The sequence below is a fragment of the Plodia interpunctella genome, chromosome 12 (genome assembly GCF_027563975.2).
Source record: "Plodia interpunctella isolate USDA-ARS_2022_Savannah chromosome 12, ilPloInte3.2, whole genome shotgun sequence".
NCBI lineage: Eukaryota > Metazoa > Arthropoda > Insecta > Lepidoptera > Pyralidae > Plodia > Plodia interpunctella.
In genome coordinates this window covers 4,216,379-4,228,766 of record NC_071305.1, presented here as the reverse complement: position 1 = coordinate 4,228,766, position 12,388 = coordinate 4,216,379, and the positions used below count along the sequence as shown (strand labels likewise).

The window sequence follows — 12,388 nt, the reverse complement described above, 5'->3', positions numbered from 1 at the left end:
CGCACCCGACCGGCTTTCCATAAGCTAAATTTGCGCGCTGTCTCATTCGTACTCACGAACATTTTCAATACTTACCTGCGTAAAATGATATACATCTGTTGCGGTATTAGCCTCTCACTCGGGCTCAGGCTTCGGAATGAATTGTTGATATACATGTCTCGCTCTGACGTCTCACGAACAGGGGGTAGACGCTGTTGGCACGCGCTTGTGTTGGTGTTCGTTTATTTAGTGAACTTGGAAGCTCGCTTTCGTGTTTGTGCATAGGGTGTCGGGTTTGTTTGTGTGCGTGAGTTGTAGAGGCGCGACATAGCTTTGCCGTCTCCATGACTTAAAAGTTTTGTACGGAATGGAAGCAGAGAGCCAGTACTGCGCCGGCCGGCACGCTCGATGGACGTGTGTGGGACGCTCTTGCCCAACTTCTCCGTGACGCTACGAGTACAAAAACTTGTTTTCTAAAACCACATCATCTAATTGTTGATGTTGCAAATTTATCAGTTGATCAACTGTAGTTAGAATAAAGTGCTTAATTGATTGATGGACATAGTGATTGTTTATTTTTTGTGAAACTGCAACGTGTTTGGTTCAACGGACTACGGAGGAGGTTGGTCGCTGCACGATTCGTGTATAGGCCATTGTACATCTACTAAATAACTCCAGCATTTCATATTATTTGAAACAATATTGTGGGAATAATGATGAATCAAAGATGAGGAACTTGTGATTTCAGGAAGAAATATTGTTTTGAGGATCATCACTGTTTGCATGATCAACCAGCTATTTCCTTATATTTCGGTGAAAATTTAAGCACGTTGTGTGTATGTCATTTTCGAACACAAAAGTATGGAATTTAATAAGATAGTATGTAACCAAAGTACAACAAACCGAACTCATGACAAATAATATACTAATACATTTGTCAAATACATCTCTTGATGATATCAAAATTATCATCAGTGAATTCATCAATTCTAAGAGATACAGTCATTAAAATTATGTAAAATGGAGTATTTCAGGATCAGATCCAAATAGAATTTCAATTATTTACATACACACCAGACGTGATACCAAAATCTTAGTTTAGATTCCAGCAACTCTATCTGTAGACGCAGAGTTGAATAACCTGAATGTAAAAATAGACCAAATCAGTGACATTTAACTAATACAGAGAATGGATTAAATTCAGCTTATAATATCGCAAAGCTCTTTTCATACGTGTATTAATTCGAAAATCCTTTTCGAGGTAGGTATATAAAATAAAACTTTCCTACTGTTTTTGTGAAATTGATTTTTTTTAAAGATATAATTACCTAAATTAAAAACCCAAAGAAATTGTAAAAAAATGTTTTTTATTAATAATGCAAAACAGTGACTATGAGATACCACGTGGTCTTAAATTGTTTCTCAGAACCTCAGGACAAAATGTGAATTATACAAATGTAGTAAATAACAGAAGCTAATATAAATTCAGAATAATAATTACCATAAAGACAATGGTATTATAGACAATATTAAAATAAAAAATTATTTTCATTTTTGACGAACAACGTGTGACCAAAGAAACAAAGTAACCAAAAATACCTACAAAAAAAGCTTTTGCAAAATTTTAGATCCATTTGTTTTAACGTAAAATTTAAAATGAAAATGCAAAAAATTTGAAAATGATAATGAAAAACTTACTCAATTGAATAATGCAATAATAAAAGTTTTTTTTTTTTCTATAATATAATCACAACGGATAAGAATAAATCGTTAACTGAAATACCTGTAATAAGTAGTTTAATAACTCGTCACTATTGAAAATATTAAACAAAAGATTGGAGAGAAGTGTCTAGCCTTTAGAATATCAACAATGCTGAATTTAATTATCAACAATTTTTTTTATAGCTATAACATGACCCACTGCTGGGCAAAAGCCTCCCCTCAACTATAACACCTTAAAATCTAAAGTATATAAATTAATACATAAAATCCATAGGCCCAAATTGCTGCGTCTTCAAAAACCTATTTGTACAAAAATGGCTATAGCAAATCACGCGAGAAGAGCAATCGCAATATGTCCTTCCCGTAGTTCGTAAAAATCTCATTTAATATTACGACGAAAGTTTTCCCTCAAATACAAAAGTAGCCATAACGCACCCTAACATTCCGCTTGGAGAATTACTACTGGCTGTTTCTTCTTGTCCAAAACAATTGATATCTCTATTTGTATCAATAATACTGGCGGCAGACTTTTACGTGTATTTCGTACGTGGGTTGAATCCAACGTGCGAATCTTCCGTGCGTTGGGTAGGGTCATCATATTTATTGAAACTATTGACGTTAAGCGGAATCTTCGTTTAAGATTTTCTTTTTCCCTAACTACATAGTTATTTCTAGTGGTATCTATTTCTGATTTCTGTTGTGCTTTATCTCTTTTTATAACTCTGGCTTAATATTCGATAATCATTAATTATTTTCTGCGAACTAGAAATTAATACAGAAACTTATTCACTTTACATATCTAATATAATAATTAAAAATGTTGTTCCTTTAAACTTTATTGCACAACCTAAAAAGTAAACAATAGTTGAACTAAATAAAGCAATATCTGCTAGTTAAACCTCACAGGTAAACAATAAGAGGACAGTGCTGTAAAATCAAAATCAAAAACGATCAATTAACTACAAGTCATAGTATCAAACAACGCACATTTTAAATATACCCATATATTCCCTTTTTACGTTAATTCAAACTTCTTAAATACTCAGTACTTAAATGATTTATATGATACATCTATTGTCTATCATTTACTATCATTTTAAAATGAGTATCGATCTGTATAATTACTGTACAAACAACTTGTTTTAGTCGATCCCATAATTATGTTTGAATTATAAGTGTTGAAACTACTCTACGTTTTGCTTGAAGTTTGAACTATCAACATCAAATTAATGTCGATTTAATTGTACCTGCAACCCTTCTTTTTTTAAATAAATCATCATAACAATGCATTTTCTATTTACATAGTATTTAATATAATATTTATATTTTATTGAATGAATGAATTTATTTATTTCAGACTGTGCACACATACATATATTAGTAGATACTACTCTAGGTTTATTTTATTCACATAATTGGTTATTTATTTTAAAACAAATAGTTCTATTTTTTTATAATGCAGAATATGCTGCAACTTACATCTTTGTATCGCCATGTTCTTAGTAATAGTAATATTCCAAATGAAATAAAAACAAATTCTAATAATAAAAAAACTTATTATCAAAACATAAGTCGATCTGAACTCGGAATAAATACAATTGCTCAAAGTCAATGCAGCTAAAAGATGCAATTAAGATATATATTTTTAAAGAATCCTTATAGAAGTAACGAGACTTGCAATAAACTAGTTCTATTAAATTTAAATGATAAATTTTGCAATTATTTCTTAGTTGTTTGTGAGAATCCCTTTAGATCCGGGAACATTTCTTGAGGTTGCGGTCTAAGGATCCAATAGCTCCGTTAGTACCATTTAATTGATTTTGTACTGCAGAAACTAATTAGAATTGAGGTTTGTGTTACCGTAGTATTAATAACTTAGCCCTGACTCAAGTACATCTTTGTGATCCATCATGATTAACGGAATTATTAATGTTGATGTGATACCATTTATATTATTAATTCCTATGGTATTAGATTTGTGTGTATGTAATAAACAACACCACTGAGTACATTGAGTCCGGAGTAAAATCTATTTCAAAATTTGCAGATAAATTAAACCTTGAAAATTCTCAGTCAATGGATCGTGTTAAAACAAAACATTCAATAATTGTATCCAATTTTACACATCGACAAATTCGATCAATAAATTCTTCAGGCAGTATCTATGTAAATGTGATATTCCACACATGTATTTGGGTTGCTCCACTATCGACTACTCGATATTTATTCAGCCTCTACTAAGGAGCTTACAATTCACTGTTGTAACAGTATTGTATTAATAATTCAAAGCGAATGTACAGGCTCGTGCCGTATCTCTTTTGGGCAGCCAATTTGTTGCCGGGATTACCTTCTCCACATTTGCACGACCATTGATAACCCAAATTACTCTTAATTAACGGTAAAATTTTATGCACTATTTGAGTTATTCGTATTTTGTAACATAAAATAGAAGATTTAATTTATTAAATTTTCTCTGCTATGTCTGAAGTTTATCACAAAAAATAGACGAAGAAAAGCATGTACTTGACATTGTTTTAATATACGAAACGGTGAAGAAGACATTGGAAACTAAATGACATAGCAATTTGATATAAGTAACGAATATGTTACCACCGATGAAAGTCAAAGTACTTCATTTATCCACGTTACTGAATCATTAACATTTCGGAATCCCAACGCAGCCGCGTCCTTATCTAGAGATTAATTAAGCTCAACTAACACTAGCTCGGTTTGAGAACGATAACACAATCGGAACTCAAACCCGAGCAAACGCTAATTTGGTTAACGAAGATGGGTTGCCTGATATTTTTGCACATTTTAATAGCATGACATGGATACGGGTTGAGGAGGAAACATCAAGTATTGTGTTACTGCCTCACTGGTCTTTATCGAGGCGAAATTTCATTATACGTGCCCCATTCAATCGAAACACCTTCGCACAATTGGAGGGCTGCCTCAATGGGTTGTCGGATGAAATTTCTTAACATTCTTCGCTCATAATGAGCGGGGCCTATCGTGCAATAGGCAGCAGTAACGGTGTAATCGTATTCGAAACGAGATCGACAGATATTAAGGGAGATTAAAATCCGCTTAATGAACCCTTATAATGAAATTACGCGCCAGTGTTTCCAAAATCCTTGAAGTCTAATTAGTTTTAGGTAGGGTATTCGATTTTGGTTCTATTAATGAATCATATATAATTAATTATCAGGATTAATTTCAATGTTCTTTTACCAATAGTATAAAATAAATGAATAAATATATTAGAACAAATCACACAGATTGAGCTAGTCCCAAAGTAAGTTCTAGACTTGTGTTATGGGATACTAACTCAACAATACTATATTTTATAACATATATAGATAAACATCCAAGACCCGGGCCAATCAGAAAAAGATCATTTTCCATCATGACCCGACCGGGGATTGAACCCGGGACCTCTCGGTTCAGAGGCAAGAACTTTACCACTGCGCCACCGAGGTCGTCAAGTATGTTTCATATCTTATCTAGGTATCAACATTAAGTATCACGTTTGGAACACACATTATTAAAATGTAATATAATATCTGTAAATTCTCAAAAAAATGCTTTATCATACGCTCAATCAAGCCTTTACTTAAACCACTCACTGCCTCTAGTATAATCGTAATAAATTAAATCCTCTATCAGAACGCATAAGTGGCTCTGCAGTGAATCACAGTGGTAATGAAGACATTATTAAAGAACCGGTTGAATGGCCGAACGGGCTGCGGTATAGAAGTCTGACCACTTTTTTCTCAGAAACTCTGAATATCGTGAGACGTGCGACCATGCCCAAATGAATCATTTCTTAGTCAGATGATTTGATTTTATGTCTATGTAGCATTCTACGAAAGACAATATGTCATCATTTCTCCAGACTGTGACATATATTCAATAAAGATGACACTACATATTAAAAATAAAAACCTTTTTTGATAAGTAACTTCATAAAGATCAGAAGTTTCTAATAAAGATCAAAGCTAAAAGAGATATGATGGTATCATTTTTCAAACCATTTTCAATTTCCCAAATGAATTTCTTATCTCAAATCCCGTAGGATAAACACAAAATAATAACCGTGGTGTTTGATAGCCTAAAAGTGCTATTTGAAAATGGGGGATTTAAAATATTTACTTGTACTGAAAAGGATCCCTGTCAATTGAACAAAAATCGCTCATGCGATAAAACGACATCATTAATCATTCCGAATACATTTTGGGAACTCCATACGACATCGCACTAAGCTTACACTTGCTGTGTCGAAAAGGGGTTTTATAATGATGCAATACACCATGATAATGCTGGTTGACAATAATTTTGATTTCTTTTTTTCTGATGATTTAAAAAAAAAAAAGAAACATAAGATGATGTTCGGAAAATAAATTCTATGAAGTCTATCGAAAATGTAAATCTTTACAGCTCTTAAGTATATAATTGTTTTGGTAAAGTCTCAAAAACATTTGCTAAAAGATATCAGAAGCCCTTACAAGTAGATTAACTGTAAATAAAATTATCATAAAACAAATGGAATTCTGCGTTGACCGAACTTTGCATATCAAGTGGTATCTCCATTGAAGCTCCCTTTCGGACGTTATCTATTTAATTCATCTGAACTCTTTCGAGGGACCGTCCTGACCGCATTTGGAGTATGTCGGTCACATGGCGGGGATAAACCCTTAAAGTTCAAGTTTAATTTACTGTAAGACATGTACCCACTGATCTGTTTGTTTAGTCATTTAATAACTTCAAAATAAATCTGGTATTCATTAAGTAAAATTATAAATTAATTTAGATGAGATTTCTTACAATATTTGAATTTGAAACTTGAAAAAATATCATAGAAATACAAAAAAATCATTATCCGATAAAACGAGATTTCTGCATTAAGGCAATTAAAATATCATCGTGATAGGATGGATAAAGGGTGAACCGACCCCTGCACTCTGCGGTTTTCATTACGAGGTGTGCGTAATGTCTACGCGTAATGGTTTTTTTACCCATTACGATTCCACAACATCCATTTTTTGTTAATACAAAATCAACAAGCAAGAATTATCATTTTTATTGTCAAATGGGCGTATGTTGCTGTTTTTTACTTCCCCATTATTTCGTTTATTGGTCTCGTTATATTTCTATTCGGGTCTATGCCTGCGACATTTGTTGCAAACATTACATTTTGTTGGTTTGGTAGGATTCGTAATTGCTTTTATGATGTATTGTGAAATATGAGGGATATTAATCGATTTGCTTATTTTGTTCATTGTTATATAAATTTGTGGGACGATATCTTTCTATTTAAATTTTAACGTGAACCATTGATCAAATTGTATATTATGTATTGGCATTTCTGCAAGATGATTTATAGATTCGAAATCAAAGTTCTACATACTTGAATACTACATATTTGAAAAATACTTATATTATCGTGATCAACCCACTTTAACTTTGCCAAAAAATATGACTTTCAACACGTCCACCCAAAATGTTAATTCATATAATGTTCAGTGATTACTTCAATTTAATTTTGTTCAGTGCGTGTCGCACTTTTTGCTAGACTCTGCCGCCGCACGATTCAGTAGGCCTATTTTAGGCCTAATATGCAAAGCGTCGCTAAAATTGATGAAAAAGGATTATTTTCTTGAAACATTTATTGAACTTTTGTTACAATGTCTATAAAATGCTGAAGTTATTTATAGGCGTACGTTTGTATAAAACTATTAGGAATTTCGAAATTATCAACAATACTCGTATTGATATATTCTAATCTTCTCTTCCAGTGTTATCGGCCATGTCTTCGGACTAAAATATAAACTTAAATATTGGTGTAGTGTTAGTGAAATATACAATGTATCAGCCTAGTGTACGGACTGTGGGTGCATTAGCCGTCGTGGTTCGGTGGTTCTTGTACCTGGTCATTGGACTGGGGTGGCAGGTTCAATCTCAGACAGTGCAACAGACGGCCGTTGTGGACAACTCATACAACCTTTACTACGAACAACCATGTTGCTCTGGACCTATATCTAAGAGTAAATACCACATGCGACATAGAAGAGGTAAGTGAAATTTTATGTATAATTGAAGTATGAAATATAATCTTTTAATAGCTATTAGGTAATTTGAAAAGTTGAAATAAATTCTGAAATTTACATATAATTTGAAAATATATTTTGGTATTAATTGAATTTAATTGCAACTATCTTGAATGAATTATCAAAAATACTTCGGATGTGAAACATACTTCTGCTCTATCTAACGAATGAATCATTATTATTTCGATAGATATAAGACGTGTAGAGGAAACTAGAAGCAGCCCGCACTACAAAATTGAATAAAAATTGAAAAACGTATATATCTAAAACAATAGATAGTACAAGAATATACTTAAAACACTATATTTCTTCGCTGTTCACTGAACTGTGGCGACACGGCACTAACATAAGTGTTTATGTCAGGTGCATACAACTAACAGCAACTTACGAACCTGTTCTTTTTAAAGGCAAGAAGAACTGGCTGGTTGAATGACATTAACATCGATACCAAAAAAAACAATGTTATGCAAAAAGGTCTTTGGGAGTCATAAATTCATAATGGTACAGATTACATTTGCACACATACCTAATGCAAGTATGTAGTACCTACACATTCATAACGGAGCCGCATTCAAGGGTACGCAAAGTGAGACGGAAATACAAATATTGCAGTGGGTAAAAGAGACGGAAATTTCCTTTTGTTTCATTGCCCTTCCAGAGATGATGCCACCGGAGAAGATTTTAATATAGTTGTAGTTAATATTTCTCCCGTAGCCAGTTCTTTTGAACTTGCCTTTTTATCTTTCGCTACAGGGGTAATACGTTTGATATCATTATTTAGCCACATATGGTGTTTAAATCAATTACAGTATACCTGTTTGAAAGTATTCCCTATACATAATGGTTTTATAAAGAAAACTAGATACATAATTAAATTGTGTTGTAGTTAGTACAGGAACAAACAAAAATTACTCAACTTAATTAAAACTTTTAAACAAAATTGTAGAAACCATGTTAACTTCTCGGATATATAAATAGACATGTTTAAAAAAGAGAAAGTACCTATATGTATGTATTCAGGCGAAACGAATTGGTTTACCATTGATAAAAAATTAAACAATGACAGATTATTGAAACAAATAAATATTTTGGTTTTGTACTACTTATCCATATTGGATCACTATATCCATCTAAAATGTACTGCTTCCAGAGCTTAAACAGTTCAAAGGGGACCTAAGTTTAGAGAACTTCTATCATTAAACCTTGTTACACTTAATGAGAACCCACTAATACTACCCATACGTAGAATGTATTTGATTAATTTCATACAGCCACTAAACATTCACAGTTCAGTTGAGGATATCTCTAAAATAAGTGTCCTATAGCTTATCAACTTCAGAGCTACATGTTAAATTTATTTGCATTGTTAATAAGTTTTCCCCTCTTCCACGAATTGGGATTGCGAAATCGGGGGTTTTCGGTTCAACTCAAATGTCATCAAAAGTGTCAATCATGGATGTTTTCGAATAGCAAAACCGATTATCGGGCATATTAAGTCGGTTATTGTTATCGACAGCGGCGTCCCGTCCACCCGACCGTGAAGTAGATTAGGGCCATCATAATAATGCCATATTTTTGGCGTCAGCTGCACGCAACGCATGCACGCCTCACAAGTTTATTTTTTGCTGATATTCTTATTAAAACTCCATTTTGGAATTCAAGATGGTAGGGATTTTTACTACCTACTCCTTATTTGGGTCCCACACGTGACGCAATTTAAATAATTTTCCGTATTCTGCAGGAAAACATGAGGAATATTCCGTAGTAAAACCATGTGAATGTAATGCAAAAAGCAGAACTAGTGGCCATTGTTGTTACTTATACAGTTGCTAATTATAAGGGTTAAAGCTAGAACGATGTTGTTGTAGTAGGGCTAAAAGGGTTCTGAACAAGTTTGGGATGATTCTTTGTCGGAGCAAGCGAGACGATGGACAACGCCGCCTAGTCTGTCATTAGTGAGGGCAATGTTTTGCAAAAGTTGCTCGTACGTAGTACCACTGAATGGCTTTTAATGAGAGACATCTGCTTGTCTATTTATGTGTATATTTCAGAATTTGCATTGCATTCATTTATTGTTTCTATTTTATCATTTAATTTAGATAATCTATTATTCAGCAGATCATGTTGCATGATTTAATTAATATTGTGTACAACAAAATATAATATATTCGCTTGGGACACAGAATACTAAAAAAGAAAATACGGAAATAAAAAAATATATAATTCATCAATCGTTTGCTTAAAAGACAATTAAAAAGATGTTGGGATTGTATACTATTTTACTATTTGTCGGAGCTTGTTACAGATACCTATAATTGTACAACAAAGCATTGACGAAGCATGTTACGGATTAAAAAATGTTTGATTTTTAAGTAAATAAAGAATAAATAATTATTAAAAAAGGAAGTGACGAACTTCAAAATAAAATACAAATTGCTATGACTAAACAAAAACTGGTTAGTATAAAAGAAAGCAGTACTTAGCCAGAGAGGAATAGAAAAAGAAAAAATCACTAAGTCGGGACGCCGCGCAGCGACGCTAACCGAACTCATATGACTTTGACCGTTGACCACAACTCATTTGTTGCTGCATGGTTGCTGCGCGTTTATTATTCTAGAAGCAATTACGTTTTGAAAGAGGAATGAACTTTACTTTTGTTTTGTGGTTTTCTGTTTAGTCGTTATTATTTCTGAAGTTTTTAGCAGTTGACGAGCGTATATATTTCTGAAAGGCAAAATAAATCATAATTTATTTAAGGAATCATGTCGTCTCCACAAACTTGTAACTAATATCGATGAATTAATAACTAATAAGTATTACTTCATAATAATTAATATCTCATTTTAATTAGCCGTGCCTTGCCTAATAATAATTATGATCAAATAAATACACGTTTATATCGTTATAAAAAAGGCAGATCTAAAACTGATAATGCGATATAATTTTAAGAATCCAATACTTTAATATTTGGCATGATAGCTCCCTTTTCTCCAAGGGGCATTACTTATTTCTTATGTAGGTGTGGTTCTGCGAAACATTTTGTTCAAAATTTGGTCACGTAGAAGTCGGGCAAGGGTATCCCATATCGCATCTTCAAATTCCGATTGTCTATTGTGTCCTCTGGAGACAAAAGGTTGAGGACACTACAAGGAAGCTTACCTTCGTCAAAATGCTTCCCAATTCAAACGTTCAGGTATTTGGTCAGATCGGTCTATTTATCTCGTCTTCGCCATTTGTGATGACGTGTGTTAACTTTGTTTCAGATAATATGTGATGTAGTTGCTTGTCCTATACCTACAATGCTACTTCTTCTTTTTATTCTTCAGCCCATTGTCATCTAGTACTGAATGTAGACCTTAATATACCACATTCTTGTTAGTCTTGTATTTTTCTCATCCATCTCGGTCCAGCACACCAACTATAATCTAATCGATTCAACTATTGAATACGAAAGTACGAAACATGTGTTTGAATGTTTGTTACATAATCATGCAATTACGATTTGATGAAATATGGTATAATGGTAGAATATAATTTGGAAATGCACAAACTCACATGCAATGCTGGTTTTTTCTTGCGGTAGTAATTAAATTAGATACAAACAACCCATTTTCTGTCGATTTTTCGTCATTCGCCCACATCCAAGTTCGCCGCTTCTAGCATAATATATAAACACTTAACATTTATACAAATTTACCGATAGCAGGTGATAATTAGCATACATTTATCCATTAAATTATCATATGAGCGTGTCGCTCGTTTTGTATTAAATATAAAAACGAGATCTTACTAAAGGTACATTAATATTTCATCTCGTGGACATATATTCATGTTTTCGCGGGTTATAAACGAGCCATTTTGGGTAATACTGTGTTGATGAAACTGCAGCGATAACGCGCCCATGCGAATATAATGCATATTTTGTGGACACGCGAAAATATTCACAATTTATTCATGACACAAAAGACTATATTAGCATTACGTGCCGGTGAAGTTAAAATCGTGAGGAATTCCGAGTCTCCATTTTTTGCGAATTTATTTTTTAACCGATTTCTAAGAAGGATTATAAATAAAACTATGTATAACTTCTTTTTCTTTTTTGTAATAATAGGTTTCTGTCTGATAGACAAAGTCTGGAACACCAAGCTCACTCTCTGACAAACATTCAAGATGTAGGTGCCAGGTATGTATGTTTGTCACTCTTTCACGTGAAATCTACTGGACGGATTACACGATTTGGTACAAATTCAAATCATTTATTCAGAAATTAGACCTTCATAAGCACTTTTTCACGTAAATTTTTATATTTATAGTTATTTCTCACAAGCTACAAACTATTGGCACACACGGGTAGCATATAACCTGGAATAATACTTAGGGTACTTTGTATCCTGAAATTCCTACGGAAGCGAAAGAAATAAAATAAACTGAATACGTTACACTATATATACTTCGAATGGTCAATAAACTTGAATACGATAATCGACACTCGATACAAACTCGATGCTAATTAGTAACTGAAATATGTTTCGTAACGAGACAACTACGTTATGCTGCAGGCAATATCGGAATTCGTC

The 12,388-nt window shown here is 33.0% G+C and overlaps 1 protein-coding gene across 5 annotated transcripts in view; it reads left to right on the top strand.

The window, feature by feature from the left end:
- The window catches only part of LOC128674050 (semaphorin-2A), a 313,535-nt gene that overhangs the window by 197,226 nt on the left and 103,921 nt on the right, over window positions 1-12,388 (top strand). Inside the window, exons 1-2 of one of the 5 annotated variants that reach the window (XM_053752327.2) lie at window positions 347-601; window positions 7,500-7,775. The exons of the other annotated variants lie outside the window; for them this stretch is intronic. Of the exons in view, the coding sequence (XP_053608302.1) occupies window positions 7,568-7,775 (208 nt within the window). The 5' untranslated portion in view covers window positions 347-601; window positions 7,500-7,567. Of the gene's footprint in view, window positions 1-346; window positions 602-7,499; window positions 7,776-12,388 lie in introns of those variants that run through there. 5 annotated transcript variants of the gene reach the window in all.